The sequence below is a fragment of the Leptodactylus fuscus genome, chromosome 3 (genome assembly GCF_031893055.1).
Source record: "Leptodactylus fuscus isolate aLepFus1 chromosome 3, aLepFus1.hap2, whole genome shotgun sequence".
In the NCBI taxonomy this organism is placed as follows: Eukaryota; Metazoa; Chordata; class Amphibia; order Anura; family Leptodactylidae; genus Leptodactylus; species Leptodactylus fuscus.
Genome location: NC_134267.1, coordinates 92,032,802 through 92,050,697, shown reverse-complemented (window position 1 = coordinate 92,050,697; position 17,896 = coordinate 92,032,802). Strand labels below are relative to the sequence as shown.

The 17,896-nt window shown below is 46.0% G+C and overlaps 1 protein-coding gene across 1 annotated transcript in view; it reads right to left on the bottom strand.

Moving 5' to 3' along the window:
- Positions 1–1,704, bottom strand: part of ENPP1 (ectonucleotide pyrophosphatase/phosphodiesterase 1) — an 81,647-nt gene extending 79,943 nt beyond the window's left edge. Inside the window, exon 1 of the mRNA XM_075267973.1 lies at positions 1,516–1,704. Within this exon, the coding sequence (XP_075124074.1) occupies positions 1,516–1,662 (147 nt within the window). The 5' untranslated portion in view covers positions 1,663–1,704. The remainder of the gene's footprint in view (positions 1–1,515) is intronic.
- Positions 1,705–17,896: the final 16,192 nt, after the last annotated feature.

Here is a 17,896-nt window from a genome sequence, read left to right as displayed (position 1 = left end):
CACGTCATAATCCGCCCCCTCACAATGGTGGTCTATGGAGACCGCTAGCGTTCTTTTTTCCGCTAGCGGCATTTTGCCACTAGTGGAAAAAAGAAGCGACATGAACTTTCTTGAGGCGGATTCCGCTTCAGGAAGGCAATAGAAGTGAATGACATTTTTTTATGGTCCATTCACTTTCCGGAGGGGAAAGCTGCCTGCCGTGTTCTGAAGCGGTTTTTTTTTTTTACCAAAAATTGCTCCAAAAAAACGTCTCAAGGTCCAAAAACTGCTTCCAATTAGGAAGCGTTTTTTTCCAGAACAAATTACGCCACACGTAATTTATGTGTGAACTTAGCCTAACACATTCAAAGATTTATTTTATATTACCTTTTATAAACACAGTAGCTTTTTAAAAATTCTTCTTCATAGACAAATTCTAACGATACGTGGGGCCCCTGGCCTTACTCTGATGTCTGCATTGTTCTTATACAGCAGACTGCTCTATCCCAGAGAGAAATCAATCAGAGAGCTGTGTGATGGCTCAGACTGTAGTCCTTACCTCTAAATTTCTTGAATGCTTATACACATTGAGACTAAGGCCCTATGTAGCATCCCACAGCAAAAAAAGAGCTGTGAGGAGGTTTCCTCCGTGGACTTTCTGCTTTCATTATACCTATAGGAAAACTACTGCCATTTCCGTAGGTGTAATTGACATGCTACAACTTCCAAAAGCACAATGATTTTTGGAAATTGCAGCGGGTCTGCTGCACTTGTTATTTGTAATTTGTGGGTGGGTTTTGCTAGAATCCCATCCACTTTGCAGTGAATGCCAAACTGCAGAGTTTACGCCATGTGGCGTAAACGCTCAGAAGTGCAGGGTTTTTTTTGTTGCAGATTTTTTTTTTTTTTTCAGCTAAAGCCAAGAATAGCTACAAAAGGAATGGGAAGTATAAATTAAGTACTTGCTATTTAACCAGTTTTATCAGTCATTTTGTTTACATTAGCATCAATGGGAACGGACACAGAATCAGTCTGTGTCCGTTCTCTGCCACAGTTAATGTCTGTTGTGGTCATCCTATGACGAAAGACAGCAACAGACATTAACAACAGTAATGCGAACTGAGCCTAAGTAAGATATAAGTAAGTGAGAGATGTATGCAGCTTCATAGACAGAACATATGATTCTACTGTGAAACATTAGCGCAGATTGTAAAAGACTAGTCATTTTTGTTAAAAGTTTCATTTAAATCAAAAAATAAATCTAAGAACACATCCAAACCATTTGTCTCGAGCACATCCATATGTAGTCAGAATGACTTTTTGCACATGTTGTGCACGTAGTTCAGTCATCATCCACAGCCCTGGTACTAACCTCTTCTTGCACAACTATGATGCAAGTGCAAGTTTCTGCATTTCCTATAGCCCTGACTCCAGCTAATGATTAACATGGCCTATTCTTCAAGATGTACTTACCCTCTCCTCCAGTTTGTACTACAGATAAATAGTCAGCTAGGGCAACAAGCTGAGTATTCTTACCAGGGAAAGAACTTTCCACTTGCTGGATTTCTTCTTCTTTCTGGTCTGAGCAGCTCTCACTGGCTCTTCTGCCATATCTAGTGAATTCAGCATGGGCTCAGCCTGCATGTCTCTGCCGGTGCCTCCATTCTTTGCCTCACTAGCCATGCCTGACTAAGTGATTACAATGCCCAGCTGCTGCAGCTAGAAACACTTTGCCTGCTGCTCAGCCAGTGGAGTGCTTTGCCCCGCCTGCTTCCTGGATAATGTTTTACACATGGAAGCAAAAAAAAAAAAAATGCTTCCAACAAATATCACTCATGTTTCCTGTGCAGACAACGATCACTCCTCTGGATATACATACACAATATAGCTGTGTTCTTTAATATCTATAAGACATGTAAAAATGTTCTGGTATAGATTATTTTCACCTCTGATCTAATTAATTCTTTTTTGTACAATATCATACTCATCAATAGTCATATCATCGATGGTACTTTATATTACTGCAGTATGGTCTTCTTTTATATCAGTAGACCCTACATTTTAGATGTCTCTCTTCTCCCTCATTTTTATGCATACTTGTCAACTTTTGAAAAGAAACCAACAGAAGATTCAGAGAAGAGCAATACAAAGTGGTACGCGTATTATTTAGGGCATGTCATTGACTTACAAAAATTAATCACATATAGTACAAACCCAGATAGAGGGAACCAGAGGATGGGAGTAATAGTAGCAGTAGCTGTTCCATCAGATAGGCCAAGTGCCCTTAACCAATTTCCCCAGTGCACCTTTTTATGCCAGACATCGACAAAGAGGTCCTGCTGTGCTATGGTGGTGGTAGTGGTTTCCCTGGGGTGATTCCAGTTGGGGAGGGGTCCTCTCTTATATTCATTTCTACACTAATCTAAACACCCTCCCCCCCCTCCAACTACTTTCTAAATTACATAATTTATCAAAAATGTATAGTTACTCGTATCACATGACCACCCCAGTGACATTTTCTGATTATCCTGTGACGATCCATTTCCGTTTCCAGAAACAGAACGTCACTACTAATGTGGAGAACAGCTCCTCCTCCTTCTGTGACATCTGCCCGCGCCTGGTCAAAAGAACCAGAGTCTTGACTTTGCATTGTAGCTGACACTCCATCTCTATAGCACAAATTAGCCCAAATGAGTCATCCACGCATGCACGGTAGAGATGGGGTGCTGGCCACAACTCAGGATGTCCAGATATAATAAGACTCTACTGCCAAGGGGCCACACGGTGGCTCAGTGGTTAGCACTGCAGCCTTGCAGCACTGGAGTCCTTGGTTCGAATCCCGCCAAGGGCAAAAAACCATCTGCAAGGAGTTTGTATGTTCTCCCCGTGTTTGCGTGGATTTCCATCCCATATTCCAAAGACATACTGATAGGGAAAAAAATGTACATTGTGAACCCTATGTGGGCTCACAATCTACATTTAAAAAAAATAAAATAATAATAATAATAATAATAAGACTCTACTGCCATACTTCACTCCAAAAACTCTCTCTCAGCCACCTCCAGCACATAATACTTGAGGCTGTAATCTAAGGTTACTAGTCAGGACTCCTTCTCTCCTCCTGGCATTATATCAGTACACTGGACAGCAGAGTGTTGCCCCTGCCTCAAGGCTGTTTCGATAAAAGCTTTGGGCTGAAACTTCAACCTCAGTGGCTGAATGAAAGTTGCTGGGACTCAGTGTGTCAGTGCTCACTGCTAGAACTCTGATAAACTACTGGGGGATTTTCATTTCCCCCTACGCCCAACAGCAGCACAACTGGGGTATTCCTGCCCCTAATGAGCTGTTAGGACAGGTGGAATTTTTAATTACCTAACAGCTTTTGACCCCTATAAGAGGCCGGAAGACATGCTCCTCCCTTGTGTTTTTTTCTGTCCTGTGAGACAGGACAGGTGGTCAGGGGGGGAGCACTTGTTCTGACCTCCTATAGGGGTCCACTACTCTCCCCCATCCGTACCTGACAGCGGAAGATCTTTTTCTTGGACATCCTCTTCTTTTTTCAGCAGGGGTCCTCTTCTCCCGGCGGGGACCCTGCCGGTCTGGCTGGCGCGCCGGGTCGGGGTTTTCCCCGGGTATAGGAAGGCTAGACCTAGGAACCTTTCTCAGGTTCCTCGGGTCCGCCGTCTAGCAGGGTCCGCCGCGCAGGCGCAGTGTGCGGGTCTCGCAGCGGACGGAAAGAGAATAACCCCTAGACACGAGCATTGCCGTGGTAGTTTGGGGGGGGGGGGGTCCCCCGGTCCTTGGGACCATACCTGAGTCGGATCCCCCCCTTCCCCCCTGTCTTCCCCCCTGTCTTCACCCTCTCCTTTTCTCATGGAGATTCTGACTCTGTTGTAGCCCCTGCCCTCTGGGCGGGGCTCCGGGCAAAACCCCGCCCCCTGGCCTATTTAAGTCCCCCTAGAGCTTCAGTTAGTGCTTGTCGCTCCGGTTGCAAGCACATCAGTTGGTGAAGCTCCCTGGTCATTTCATTGCTGGAGAGCTGTCTTCATTGACTAAGGTTTGGTGGACATGGCCGGGGGGGAGGTTGGGGAGTTGCATCCCTGGGGGCAGTAAGTAGTTAGTGTATCCTTTTCTTCCTCCTCAGAATGTCTTCTTCTTCCTCCACTGTTCCTCCTAGAAGGAAGTCTGCTTCCAAAAGGAAGCATCTGGCGTGCGCTTCCTGTAGAGTGCCGCTGCCTGATGACTCCCAATATCGGTTCTGTCAGGGGTGCAGAGCCCCCTCTGTTGAAACAACTCCCATGCGAGAGATGGTTTCCTGGGTGAAGGGGTACGTCCAGGACTCCATGAAAAGGATGGAAGCCGTCTCCCTGGCCAAGAGGCCACGGCTGGATTGTGAATTGTCCCTGCCGCCTCTGGAAAAGCTGCGCCTCAGGGATGTGGAGTCGTCTTCTAGTACGGAGGAGGAGAAGGAGATTTTTCCCCTGGACAAAATGTCCAGAGTATTCAAGACCCTAAGAATCAGAGACCGGGAAGGCGGGGAAGGCTCTAGCCGTAGGTCTCGTACCTTCAGGCCCTCTTCGGAGATGCTCCGCCTGATGGAGGGCGAATGGAGGCACCCGGAGAGATCCTTTGCGCCATCCACACGCTTCAAGGCACTTTTTCCCGTCTCTGAAAGTCAACTAAAGGCGTGGGGTCCCCCACCAAAGGTGGACGTCGCCGTGGCCAAGTTATCAAGGCGCTCCATCCTTCCATCAGAGGACGGCTCGGGCCTCAGGGACCCCATGGATCGCCGAGTCGAAGGATCTTTGAGGCGTGTATATTCGTCCGCCTCTGCCCAGGCGGACGAATGAGGTAGCAACTGGCTTACGCGCAGAACTGTCATCCCTGGCCAAGGACATCGATTCCGGTGTGGATCGTGATGATCTCCTTGCAGCAGTGTCCGACATCACACTGTTGGTGGATCACCTGACAGAGGCTACCCATTTTCAGACCCGTCTGGCAGCTAGATCCATGGCACTGGCTACTGTGGCTCGCCGACCCCTATGGCTGAAGCCCTGGAAGGCTGACCTTACTTCCAAAAATAGCCTCTGTGGTCTCCCCTTTGAGCCCGGACGGCTGTTCGGAAGGGAGCTCGACCACATCATGGAAGGCTGGGCCGACTACAAGGGCAAGAACCTGACACAGCCCCTTGAAGGTCGGAGTACCTCCTTTCGAGGAAGAGGCACCCGGAGAGGCACCAGAGGCCAGCGGCGATCCGGGAGAGGAAGAGGTCGGGGCTCATCTCGTGGCCGTAAGAATGCCCCCTTCTAATTCCCTCTCAGTACACCCCCCTCCCTACCCTCCCCTGGGGTGGGCGGTCGTCTTTTCCACTATGTGGAGGCCTGGCGGCAGAATATTTGGGACCCCTGGGTCATCCAAACGATCCAGGAAGGCTATAAAATTAATTTTGTTTCCCAGCCGCCAGAGAAGATGGTAAGAACCCGCCCTCTTCAGGGCCCCAAACAACTTCATCTGGAGAGATTGATTCAGGAGTATGTGGACAAGGCCGCGCTAGAGGTGGTTCCTCGCGCAGAGCAAGGCACAGGCGTCTACTCTCCAGTCTTCCTGGTCCCCAAGCCATCAGGCGAGTGGCGTATGATCATCGATCTCAGGTATCTGAATCACTTCATCCGCAGGATGCGGTTTCGCATGGAAACCATAAGGTCAGTACTACTTTTCATGCACCCTGGAGATCACTTCGTCACTCTGGACCTGAAGGACGCCTACCTCCACGTACCCATCTTTCTGGCACACCGAAAGTTCCTAAGGATTGCCGTACACATACAAGGGAAAGAGGCGCACTTCCAGTTCGCAGCCCTCCCGTTCGGCATATCCTCTGCCCCCCACACCTTTACAAAGGTTATAGCTCCGGTCGCTGCCGCCCTGCGCCTTCAAGGCATATTCATAGTCCCGTACCTGGACGACTGGCTTCTGATGGCTCATTCAAAGGAGGTTCTTACCACGCAGGTGCAGACCATCGTAGCTCTACTAGACAAGCTGGGGTGGCTGGTAAACTGGCAGAAGTCAGTGATGGTGCCATCAACACGAGTTCAGTTCCTGGGACTTATTCTAGACTCTCTCAACATGACGGTCTCTCTACCCTCTTCTCGCAAAAGGAAAATTGCTCGGGTGGCACATCATTTGTCTTCCACACGAAAGGTCACCATCAGGACGGCTATGAAGGTCCTTGGATTGATGTCCGCTGCCCTAGATGCAGTTCCTTGGGCCCTATGGCATATGCGCCCTCTACAGAACGAGATCTTGAGAGTCTGGAATCACATTCCTTCAGGTTTACAGAAGCCAATCCAGTTAACCATCAGCACCCGGCAAACCTTGCCCGGGTGGACCCATCTGCGAGATGGGAAGTCCTCGGTCCAGCCCACCTGGACCCTGTTGACTACAGATGCCTCCCTCACAGGCTGGGGAGCTCATCTGGGGGAGACCCCGGTTCAAGGTACATGGAATCAGCGGGAGAGGACGCACTCATTCAACTGGCGAGAGCTTACCGCAGTTCATCGAGCCCTTCTGTCATTTGCACCACTTCTACGAGGGAAAGCGGTCAAAGTAAGATCAGACAGTCTGACGACAGTCCACTATATCAACAAGCAGGGAGGAACCAGGTCGCCCTCGCTCATGCAAGTCACCAACCTGATCTTCTCCTGGGCAGAACGAAACCTCTCCCAGCTGGCCGCGGTACATATCCAGGGCCGCCTGAACATCCTAACGGATCAACACAGCAGAGGCCGGCCGACCGCAGGCGAATGGTCCCTGAATCAGGACATCTTCCACTACCTGACCAGGAGGTGGGGTCTCCCCGAGGTGGATCTGATGGCCACCCAACACAATGCCAAAGTAGAAAGGTTTTGCTCCCTGTACCGGGAAGACAACCCTTTGGCTGTGGATGCCCTGTCAATACCATGGAGGTTCGAACTGGCATACGTGTTCCCTCCCATCCCGATGATACCAAAGGTATTGGCAAAACTCAGGCAGGACCAGACTTCGGCAATAGTGATCATGCCGTTCTGGCCAAAAAGGGCATGGTTCACCGACCTTATCCTTATGAGTCGGGGGAACTACTGGAGGCTTCCACCAGTCAGGAACCTGGTGTCACTGAACAGTCGGCCGTGCCTGGGCCTAGACAAATTCAACCTCACTGCCTGGAGGCTAACCGCGCCATACGCGCAGACAGATGATTGTCCCAGGGAGTGCAAAGTACCTTAGCCCATTCAAGAGCAGAGGCAACCAATCAGAGCTACCAAAGGATCGCCCGGATATTCCGAGATTGGTGTACAGGCAGCCACCACGATCCAGACAGAGATGCAGTCCTAGAGTTCTTACAGAACGGCCTGGAGAGAGGACTAGCACCTGCCACCCTCAAGGTTCAAGTGTCAGCTCTATCTGCTCTCCTGGAGACACGGTTATCACAAGATCCTCTTGTCAAACAGTTCCTTAGGGGGGCTGCCAGGCTCTGCCCCCAGGTACGGCCCCCTGTCCCCAGGTGGGACCTGGCCGCGGTTCTACAAGGGCTATGTGCGCCCCCCTTCGAACCATTATCTGAAGTGGACTGGAAGTACCTGTCATTTAAAGTGACCTTTCTGTTGGCAATAACCTCCGCCAAGAGGGTTGGCGAATTGCAGGCTCTAGCAGCCTCCGAACCTTTTATAACTTTCTTTCCTGACAGAATACAGCTAAGGTTCGTCCCAGGATTCTTGCCGAAGGTACCCACACTTCAGAACACCAATGAAGTGATCACCCTACCGGGTTTCTTTCCCTCCCCTGCTACTGAGCAGGAGGAGAAGCTACACACACTGGATCTGGTAAGAGCACTACGTATCTACCTGGACCGTACAGCACCGTTCCGAAGATCAGAGAATCTTCTGGTTAATGTGTTTGGCCACAATAGAGGCGCTAAAGCATCAAAGGTAACCCTGTCTAGATGGATCAGAGAAGCTATCAGCTGTTCCCTACGGGTTCAGAATCTTCCTGTTCCAGATTTCCTACGAGCCCATGCCACCCGATCAGGGGCGACATCATGGGCAGAAACACGGTTCCTCTCTCTAGAGCAGATATGTGCTGCAGCCTCTTGGAGCTCACAGCTGACTTTTGCCAAACACTACAGATTGGACTGGCGTACGGCCGATGCTACAGCATTTGGGCACTCCGTCTTGGCATCAGCCTGCCAGGAGGTCCCGCCCTAGGGGAGATAATACTTGCTAAATCCCCAGTTGTGCTGCTGTTGGGCGTAGGGGGAAAGAAAGATTATGAATGATAATCTGTTTTCCCTTAGCCCAAACAGCAGCACAAGGCTCCCTCCCTAAGAGGTGCTATTGTACAGATTTTGTGTATCTGTGTGTAGCTCTTGGCATAAATTGCTCTCTGTATATCATACTTGTTACTAACACAAGGGAGGAGCATGTCTTCTGGCCTCTTATAGGGGTCAAAAGCTGTTAGGTAATTAAAAATTCCACCTGTCCTAACAGCTCATTAGGGGCAGGAATACCCCAGTTGTGCTGCTGTTTGGGCTAAGGGAAAACAGATTATCATTCATAATCTTTCTTTCCCAGACCCTACTCAGCAGCCTGTGATAGACCAGGGCTGTACCAAGTGGGGGGGAATAGAAATTGGGGAAACTAAACAAGGAATACAATGGAGAAAGCTGCAAAACAATACATACATTTGTCATGGAACATATAGACAGGACATACAAAACACACCCAGCAGCACAAAGACAATGAAAGCAGGAGTACTATGGGATGCTGCATACATACTGTGTCAGCCTTTCATTCATACTGCATGTTAAATACAATCCCCCTAACCTTATATAGTATACAGACCATCCCCCTAAATGAATATATATGTACCAGACAACCTAATAAAAATAGAACCCACAACAACCAAATAAATATAGATTTTTTAAAATAAATATAGACTTGGTGGACTGGCCAATGTTGGGCTGCAGAGGTCTCAGGACGAGTTAACACGGAGTTAACGAACGCGCGTATACACGTGTCAGAATGTGAGCGCTCAAAACAGACCCCATTCATTTCGATGTATCGTTACAGGTGTATAACGCGCGTAATGATACATTGAAATGAATTGGATCTGTTTTGAGTGCTCACATTCTGACACATGTATACGTGCCAGAATGCGCATGTGTTAACTCTGTGTGAATTCGCCCTCATGCTATCAATATCACAAACTTTGTCAGGTAGCAGCAAAGATGCAGCACTAGAATGGAGGGGAATATAAACCATAAGTAATGCTTTGTTTGCGATTTTAAGCCATCCCCTGCTTGTGGGAAACACTATGTTCACACCTGTATCCATTGTTCTGGTCCATCGGTAACGCCAACGCAGATGTGAAACCAACCTTTAAAGGAGATGACACGCATGCCAAAAAGGCAAATTCTACAAGTGAATGTTATATTAAAGGAGTATCTGTATAAAATTTACACATATATACAAATAAATGGACAAAATATATCCACAATAGTCATATTTTGAATATGTAAGTGAACCCTTGAACCCTAGGGTGTCTGATCACTCATATAATACAATGCAATATTAATGTATTGCAGTGTGTAGTAAAATCACTTCTGTTAAGTAATAAGTCATATTTAGTTATGAACTATAGTAATGACAAGCCTGGGAGCCTTCAATAGGCTCATCATTAGAGGGCAGTGATCGGTAAAAATGCTGGGGCCCATGATGCCTGCTCACTTTAGATGCTACATAACCGCAGCATCAAAGTGTTAACAGCATCGATCGCAATTGTTAGCAGTAGATGCTCGAGCTAATCATGTACATGTATGTGTAAAAGTCTTTGGGGGTCTCATCTTCCCTTCATTTGGTGGTAGCTGGACATGTATTGGGCAGCGATCTCCACAGTGGACTTCTCTTCTCCCAGTAGGCTGTAGAGTTTTCTCTTCTCGTCTTCAGATGTGAAGTCTGGGATGATTAACATATCATTGCTATGTTTACTATCTCATAAAAGTGTCAGATCTGGCAGCTGAAGATCTGACACTTTGATACAAGATAAGATATGAAATAAGATAGTCCTTTAATAGTCCCATAATGGGAAAATTTCAGTATGTTACAGCAGCATGGTAATATAGATACAGCATAATAAACAGTAAATATATTATAGAAGTAGACACACATAATCTGAAAAAATGGAAAAAGAATACTAGGAATCCATTGCAGCTAAGGAAGAAAAAGAAAGAAGGAAGACTTCAGAGTCATTTAATTCTTTGTGTGGAGTGGTCTTGCTTGGTCAGATGTAGATTATGTAACCTGACCATGGTTGGGAGGAAGGACCTCCGATAGTACTCCTTCTCACACTTGGAGTGAAGCAGTCGGTCACTTACAGTGCTGGTAAGTGCCATCAAGGTCTCATACATGGGGTGGGATTTTTTTTCCCGCATTGAGCTCACCATGGACAGTATCCTTCTGTCACCCACCACCTGTACTGGGTCCAGGGGGCTCCTCAGGACAGAGCTGTCCCTTCTGATCAGCCTGTCAAGTCTATTTCTGTCCCTGGTTGATATACTGCTCCCCCAGCAGGCCACACTGAAAAGGATGGCTGAGGCAACCACAGAGTTGAAAAAGACCCTAAGAACTGGACTCTAAAGGCCTTCAGCCTCCTGAGCAGGTAGAGCCTGCTGTGACCCTTTCTGTGCAGCGCCGCCAGGTGATCAGCCCAGTCCAGTAGAGTGCTTCATCATTTGTATATGGCTACATACTTGTTTTTCTCCAAATCTCCAAGTGAAATTGATAACAAAGAAATGTTGTCACTGTGATTTGCTCTGTAATGTGGTGGTGGTAGTTCATACCTCCCAACTTTTGAAGAACTGAAAGAGGGACAAAATGTGCGCTGAAAATTTAGCCCCACCCACTTTTGTGTTGACTCCGCCCACTCATTAATTTTTCACGTGCCCGCACACAGTATAATCCTCCTACAGTCACCCGTAAATTATATGTCCCCCCTCTATCTCTCCCCCAGTTTCATATACACCCTTCATCTGCCCCCAGTTTCATGTCCCCCTTCCATCTCTGCCCCCAGATTCATGTCCCCACATCTCTGCCCCCAGTTTCATGTCCCCTCCATCTCTGCCCCCAGATTCATGTCCCTCCATCTCTGCCCCCAGATTCATGTCCCCCCTCCATCTCTGCCCCCAGATTCATGTCCCCCATCTCTGCCCCCAAATTCATGTCCCCCCATCTCTGCCCCCAGATTCATTTCCCCCCTCCATCTCTGCCCCCAGATTCATGTCCCCCATCTCAGCCCCCAGATTCATGTCCCCCATCTCTGCCCCCAGATTCATGTCCTCTCCATCTCTGCCCCCAGTGTCATGCCGTCCCCTCCTTCATCTGCCCCCAGTGTCATGCCGTCCTCTCCATCTCTGCCCCCCGTGTCATGCCGTCCTCTCCTTCATCTGCCCCCAGATTCACGTTCCACCTCCACATTAAACTTACCTTCTCCTCCGCTCCCTTGCCGCTCTCTGCGCGCCTCTCTCGCTGACACATGCGGCTGAAGTAAGGAGCTGACACAGGTCAGCTCCTCGCTTCGCCGCTGCGTGTCTCTCTCGCTGACACATATGCGGCTGAAGGAAGGAGCTGACCTATGTCAGCTCCTCACTTCGCCGCTGCCACCGGCTACTGGCTTGTAGACGCGATGTGTTACATTGCGTCTACAAGCCAGGAGCCGGCGGCTTTCATTGAGATGAAATTTTGTTACTGACCAAATACTTATTTTCCACCATAATTTGCAAATAAATTCTTACAAAATCAGACAATGTGATTTTCTGGATTTGTTTTCTCATTTTGTCTCTCATAGTTGAGGTCTACCTATGATGTAAATTACAGACGCCTCTCATCTTTTTAAGTGGTGGAACTTGCACTATTGGTGACTGACTAAATACTTTTTTGCCCCACTGTACCTCCCTCCAACCGGGACCGCGGGACATGTCACCCAAATCGTGAATGTCCCGCGGAAATCGGGACGGTTGGGAGGTATGGTAGTTGAATATGTTTGGGAGAGCGGAAATAGCAGGAAGCATTTCCAGACAATCTTTAGCAGCGTGCACATGTGTTAGGGTATGTTCACATAGAGCAGTTCAGCAGAAGTTTGTGTGATTGAAAATAATTTCTGTTCTCCTTAATGGAGTTGTTTCACATAGCACATACTGTAGATTTCTGCATCACCCATTTAGATGAACCTCTAGAGCAAATGTCTTTTGCATGAGCATACCCTAAGTGTTTCTGTTATGTCAGCTAAAACCAGTCTGGTATCTTGCAAAAATCTTAGGAAAAGTATTCTCAAAGCAACTCAAACCACCACCTCACACTAACAGTCAATCCAAGGTCAAAGTCAGTCAAATGACATTGTTCCCCATTCTGGTGCTTAGTCTTGCTATCTGTAGTTTTATTTGCATGATATTTGCATTAATAAGCAGATGTCCAGGTGTGATTAACAAACTGGCCTGTATACAAAGATTTGGCATATTACATGTACATTCATATGATTTGTCCTATAAGAGGCAGTACGTTTATTAAATACAATAGAACTGTTGCTATGAAAAACTGTTTCACAATTGTCCTTTCTCATGCAATTTGTATGTTGTGACAAAACTGAAGAGACAAAATAGAGAAAGCGTACTGGTGTACTAAAAGAAAATCTGTCTTCAGCATTGATTTCTAACTGACCATTAGACCTTGTTTCAGGGTGTCCCAAGACAGTGTACGTTGTATCTGAACAGAGCAAGCCACTTGGCTGTATCCAAACCCGAGTCAGCTCTAGGTTTATATGGGTCCTTGAGTCACAGTGGGCCCCATTGTCTATTATTGTCTTACAATTACACTGTATATCATATACCAGTATTGATGACAGTGATGTTTCTGTCATGATTTATCCCTATAAAGGAGAGATGTGCATCATATCTTGACTTACGGCCAGCGATGAGAGTGCACAAAGCGCCAAATATCTAGGATTCTCTAAATAGTGATATCAGTATACATGAGTTGTGGCTAATTTGGACATGTTTGTCCTTCCCCCATTGCTGAACCCCTATGAAGCAGACTCCTCTGCTGAGGCCACAGTTTTTAAGATCTGGTCATATCGTGTGGTGCTACATGGTGGCTGTAATTGCTGTGATGATGTGTTTGTGGGGTAATGTAGCCCACAGCCTGGGGCGTAGCCTGGTAGCAGAGGTGCCATTAAGTTGAAGTGGTGGTCACCGTGGACTCAGTAGGGTAGATCCACTATGCAGAGGTTGCTATGAAGTGCCTAGTGGGCTTATATGTCCTGATCAAAATGTATGCTAAAGAACCTCATTTTGTTTTTTGTAAATTTGGCTGACAACCAATAATTAAATCAATGAATAAATATTGGGGTGTGCAGTTCATGTCTTTTTTTTTTCTAAAATATTGGTGTACTGACATTTTTGTCCCCCTATTTTCTTTTTGTTTTGTTCCTACATGCACACCATTGTTGTTCAGTGTCCTCAGACTTATGAATGTTAATATTAGCTAATGTGAAAGTGTACTAATATCTATAATTGCTTAGTGGTTACTGTGGTTTCCTGTGACTTTGCACACTATTATGTCTTGTTTTTGGAGGGATTTTTGTACCAGCATTCTTGCTAGGCGTTTTTAATTAGCAGAAGACCGTATAAGGGTCCATTCACATGGAGGAAAATGGCGCTTTATTTGACGCTGAATTTTCTACACTGAAAAAAAAAGCCTCCCATTGATTTCAATGGGTGCTGTTAGCTTTTTTTTTCTACTTGTGGAATTTTCCACTAACGTAATTTTCCATGCTGAAAAAAAGCCTCCCATTGATTTCAATGGGTGCTGCTAGCTTTTTACTACTAGCGGAATTTTCAGAAAAAAAAAAAAGCTAGCGGCACCCGTTGAAGTCAATGGGAGGCTTTTTTTTCAGCGTAGAAAATTCAGCGCCAAATAAAGCGCCATTTTCCTCCGTGAGAATGGACCCTAAGGTTAAGGCCATAAGTAGCATCCAGCAGCAAAAAAACGCTGCAGGAAAAAACGTGGAGGCAAATCATGGTGGTTTTTCCTGCAGAGCTTTTCCCTGTATGGAAACCGCTGGCAAATCAACAGTTGACCACCTCCAGGGAGGGTAATAATGTTCTGGAATTTCCTTCCTTTATACACAGGCTGTCTGTGGATTGATAGAGTAGATCTATGTAGAGATGGCTGTGTAACCTTTTCAAAACTCTTCAAAACTTTATTCATGCCATTATATACTTCCACAAACATGTGTTGTGAAGATCAATCTTTCATAGATCCAGGCGTCATGTAGGACTCCACGTCCATTAGTCACATGGCAATGCCATATTTTCCTCCCCCTGAAAGTAAAGAGAATTAGCTGCAGTATAGCCATGTGACCAACGGACATGATGTCATTTCCTGAGATGAAGAAAGAAGTCATGTTTTTGAAGGCCTGTACAACCCCACTCACAATCGATCATCATCATCAAGCACCTGACTGTAATTTCAATTTCAAATGACCTGTTAATCCTAACCCTATAGTGATTGTGAATATTGGCCCATAGACTATAATGGGGTCCGTGTGGGTTCTGCTTGGTTTCCACACGAAACATGCGGAGAGAAAGGTGCTTCTACCGAATGCAAATGTGAATCGGGCCTAAGTAGTGCACAAAGGAGGCTTTATAATCCCTTCCTGAAGTACCTATTTTAAATTTTTAAAACCTCGCCTTCCAAATCACATACCTTTGTTATTTTTAGATTCACAGAGCGATATGAAGGCTTATTTTTTGCAGGACATATTGTATTTAATTTATGATAACATTGTCAGGGTCTGGGGTTGCTAGGTGGGGTGGCATAGACACAAAAGTCCAGTTTCTTTGGTCCAAAACAATGATAGAGTTTATTTTCACTCAAAAAGGTAGTGCAGCAACAAAAGGAAACAATACAAAAAATAAATACCTGCCCGTCTAGGCTCTAACTGAACATAGAATAGGTTACCTCACCTATAATAGCAGAAATCAAAAGCCAGTAGAATCATTCATGACACAGATCCAAAAATATGACCTCTCACTTGGCTCTCCAGCCAAGCTCTGCCCAAAGTCAGCTGCTGGAGCTGACTTCTTATGCTTCCTTGATGAGCAGACTCTCTGCCGCTGCTGGAACATCCCCAAAGTGTGGACTGGAGGGGGGTGGAATGACAGGTCCCACTACCAACCTACCTGCCATTACTAAAAAATCCAGCCCAGTATCTGGAACTCTGAAATAACCCTCAGCAGACAATAGTTAACTGCTGACAAACATTCTTTCTGGAGTTTTCTCATCTCACCTACCTTAGTAGTCTTAGTGAGATGTACACCCCCTCCATTATCTGAGCAGCCATCGGCTTACACCATTTATTATTCCATATGATGTACTGGGAAGCTGGAAAAAAATTCAGAATAGAATTGGAGAAAAACTGAGTTTGTGTAACTTTCTTACATGCTTTGTTTTTACAGCTTTTTCTATGGATCAGTATGATTCCAGAGACACCAAATTTATATTGTATTGTTTATGTTTTAACCCCTTCAAAAAAATCCAAAGCTTTGCTAAAAAGTCGCCAAGAATCACTATATGGGTCCATTCACACGATGTAAAACGGCGTTGATTCTGACACGTAAACTTGTGTCAGAATCAGCGCCGAAAAACAGAATCACATTGACTTCAATGGGTTCTGTTTAGCACGTGTAACACATTGAAATCAACGGGTTAAAAAGCCTCCCATTGATTTCAACATGTTACATGCGCTAAACGGAACCCATTGAAGTCAATGGGATTCTGTTTTGCAGAGCTGATTCTGACATGAGTTTACGTGTCAGAATCGACGCCACGTTAGATCGTATGAATGGGCCCTATAAGCAATAAGATGTTTTTTTGCAGGGCCAGATGGACTTTTTAGTTACACTATTTTGGATCTATTGCTTTAATTGCTTTTTGTTCAAATTTTTAAGAAAAGAGAAACTGCGATAAATCGTCGCTTTGATTCTTTTGATTTTTGTTCTCTTGTTGGGAAGGGGTTGATGGTGCTGTAATCAATAAATGGTTTGCAGGCTAAGGGTGCATTCACACTACGGATACGCTGACTGATTCTGAACGTTAAAACACGTTCAGAATCAGCGCGTATAAAGCAGATCCCATTCATTTCAATGGGAGTCGGCACACGAGCGCTCCCCATTGAAATTAATGGGCTGCTTTTTTTCTCTACGAGCGCTCCCATTGAAGTGAATGGGAGTGTTTATAAGCGCTCACATGTACGGCTCGGAATGAGCCGAGCGCTTACGCCGTGTGAAGGGGCCCATAGAGAAAAAAGCAGCCATTCATTTCATTTCATTTCGTTTTAACGTTCAGAATCAGTCAGCGTAGTGTGAATGCACCCTAACTGTGTAGAACTGGTATTTACCACCATGTGGTCATTGTGCTGGTGATATTGGTCTGAGCGTCTATTCAAACGGAGGAAAATCGTGAGGAATTTGGTGTGGAATTTCAGCGCTGAAAAAAGCGCCTCCCATTGACTTCAATGGGTTCCTTTTTCTGCTGTTAGGGTTAGATCGATGCCCGACATCCGTGGTACTGAATAGTTCTTGCACTGCTAAGGAAACGGAGTAGGTAAGTTGTCCCTAGCGCTACGACGGCTGACTAGGCCCTGCCTAAGGGGGTTGGTCAGCTGTTCCTGAGCTAAGCTCGGCCCCGACAACTACTGGCTCTCTAAACGCGAAGACCTACAGACTGGTATGATGAGAGCTGAAAGAGGCTAAGGACTGGGAAACTAAAGGCGCTCTCCTCCTAGCAAAAGGATTAGTGCAGTAGCAAACAATACAAACTAGGATGGGACGTTCAGGAGAACTAACAGGTGCAGCACAACCACTAAATACACAACAAGAATTTGAGGAGAGGAAGTGTGGTGTAGTGAGGAATGGTATCACAGGACAGGGGCAAAAAAAAACTGGAACCAAAAACAGAAACTCACAAATACCAAACAGTGACAGGCAGCAAGAAATGCAGGACAGGGGTTGAGTGGAAAGTTTGAGGGAAAGAAGACTCTCACACAGAACACAACTCACACCACTACCAATTCAGCTCCAGAAACAGTACAACTCCAACTAAACTCTCCTTCTAGACTGGGCCAAGAATCCTAGCTGAAAACCACAAAAACTGGCGAGGAATGAAGCCAGCAGTCAGCCTAATACAGATCCCGGAAATACTTGATAGGTTGATGACACTAACACACACCTGAGCTCACATCCACCGGGACACAAAGCAAGCTCAAGTAGACACTGAGGCTGAGACTGTCCCAAAAGCCCAGTGGCAAAGAGAGTCGAACAAAGAACCACAGGACACCGGCTCAAATCCCCAGACGACCACCACCCAAAAAACATAACTATTTTATAAATAACACAGATCCTGACATCTGCTAGCAGAAAAAGGAACCCATTGAAGTCAATGGGAGGCTTTTTTTTCGGCGCTGAAATTCCACACCAAATTCCTCACCATTTTCCTCACCATTGACCCTTTAAGTGTTTTATTCAATATGGTGGTGATATTAAGTCACTATGTGATGACTCATAGTTGGTATTATTTGGCCCTTATATGTAATAATAGTATGATGGTAATATGTATGGTGATTATATATACGCCTTATATAGTGATATTATATGGTGACTGTATGTTGATGAAATATGTTGGCTTTATATAAATTAATTATAATAAATAGAGAGGGGTATAATACAAAGGAAAGTTACTTGTAGGCCCCACACAAGAGCCCAAATGAACCCTGAGATGGCGCTAGGCCTGCCTACAGATATAGCTTATAAAACACAGTTCTTTTACATAAAGTA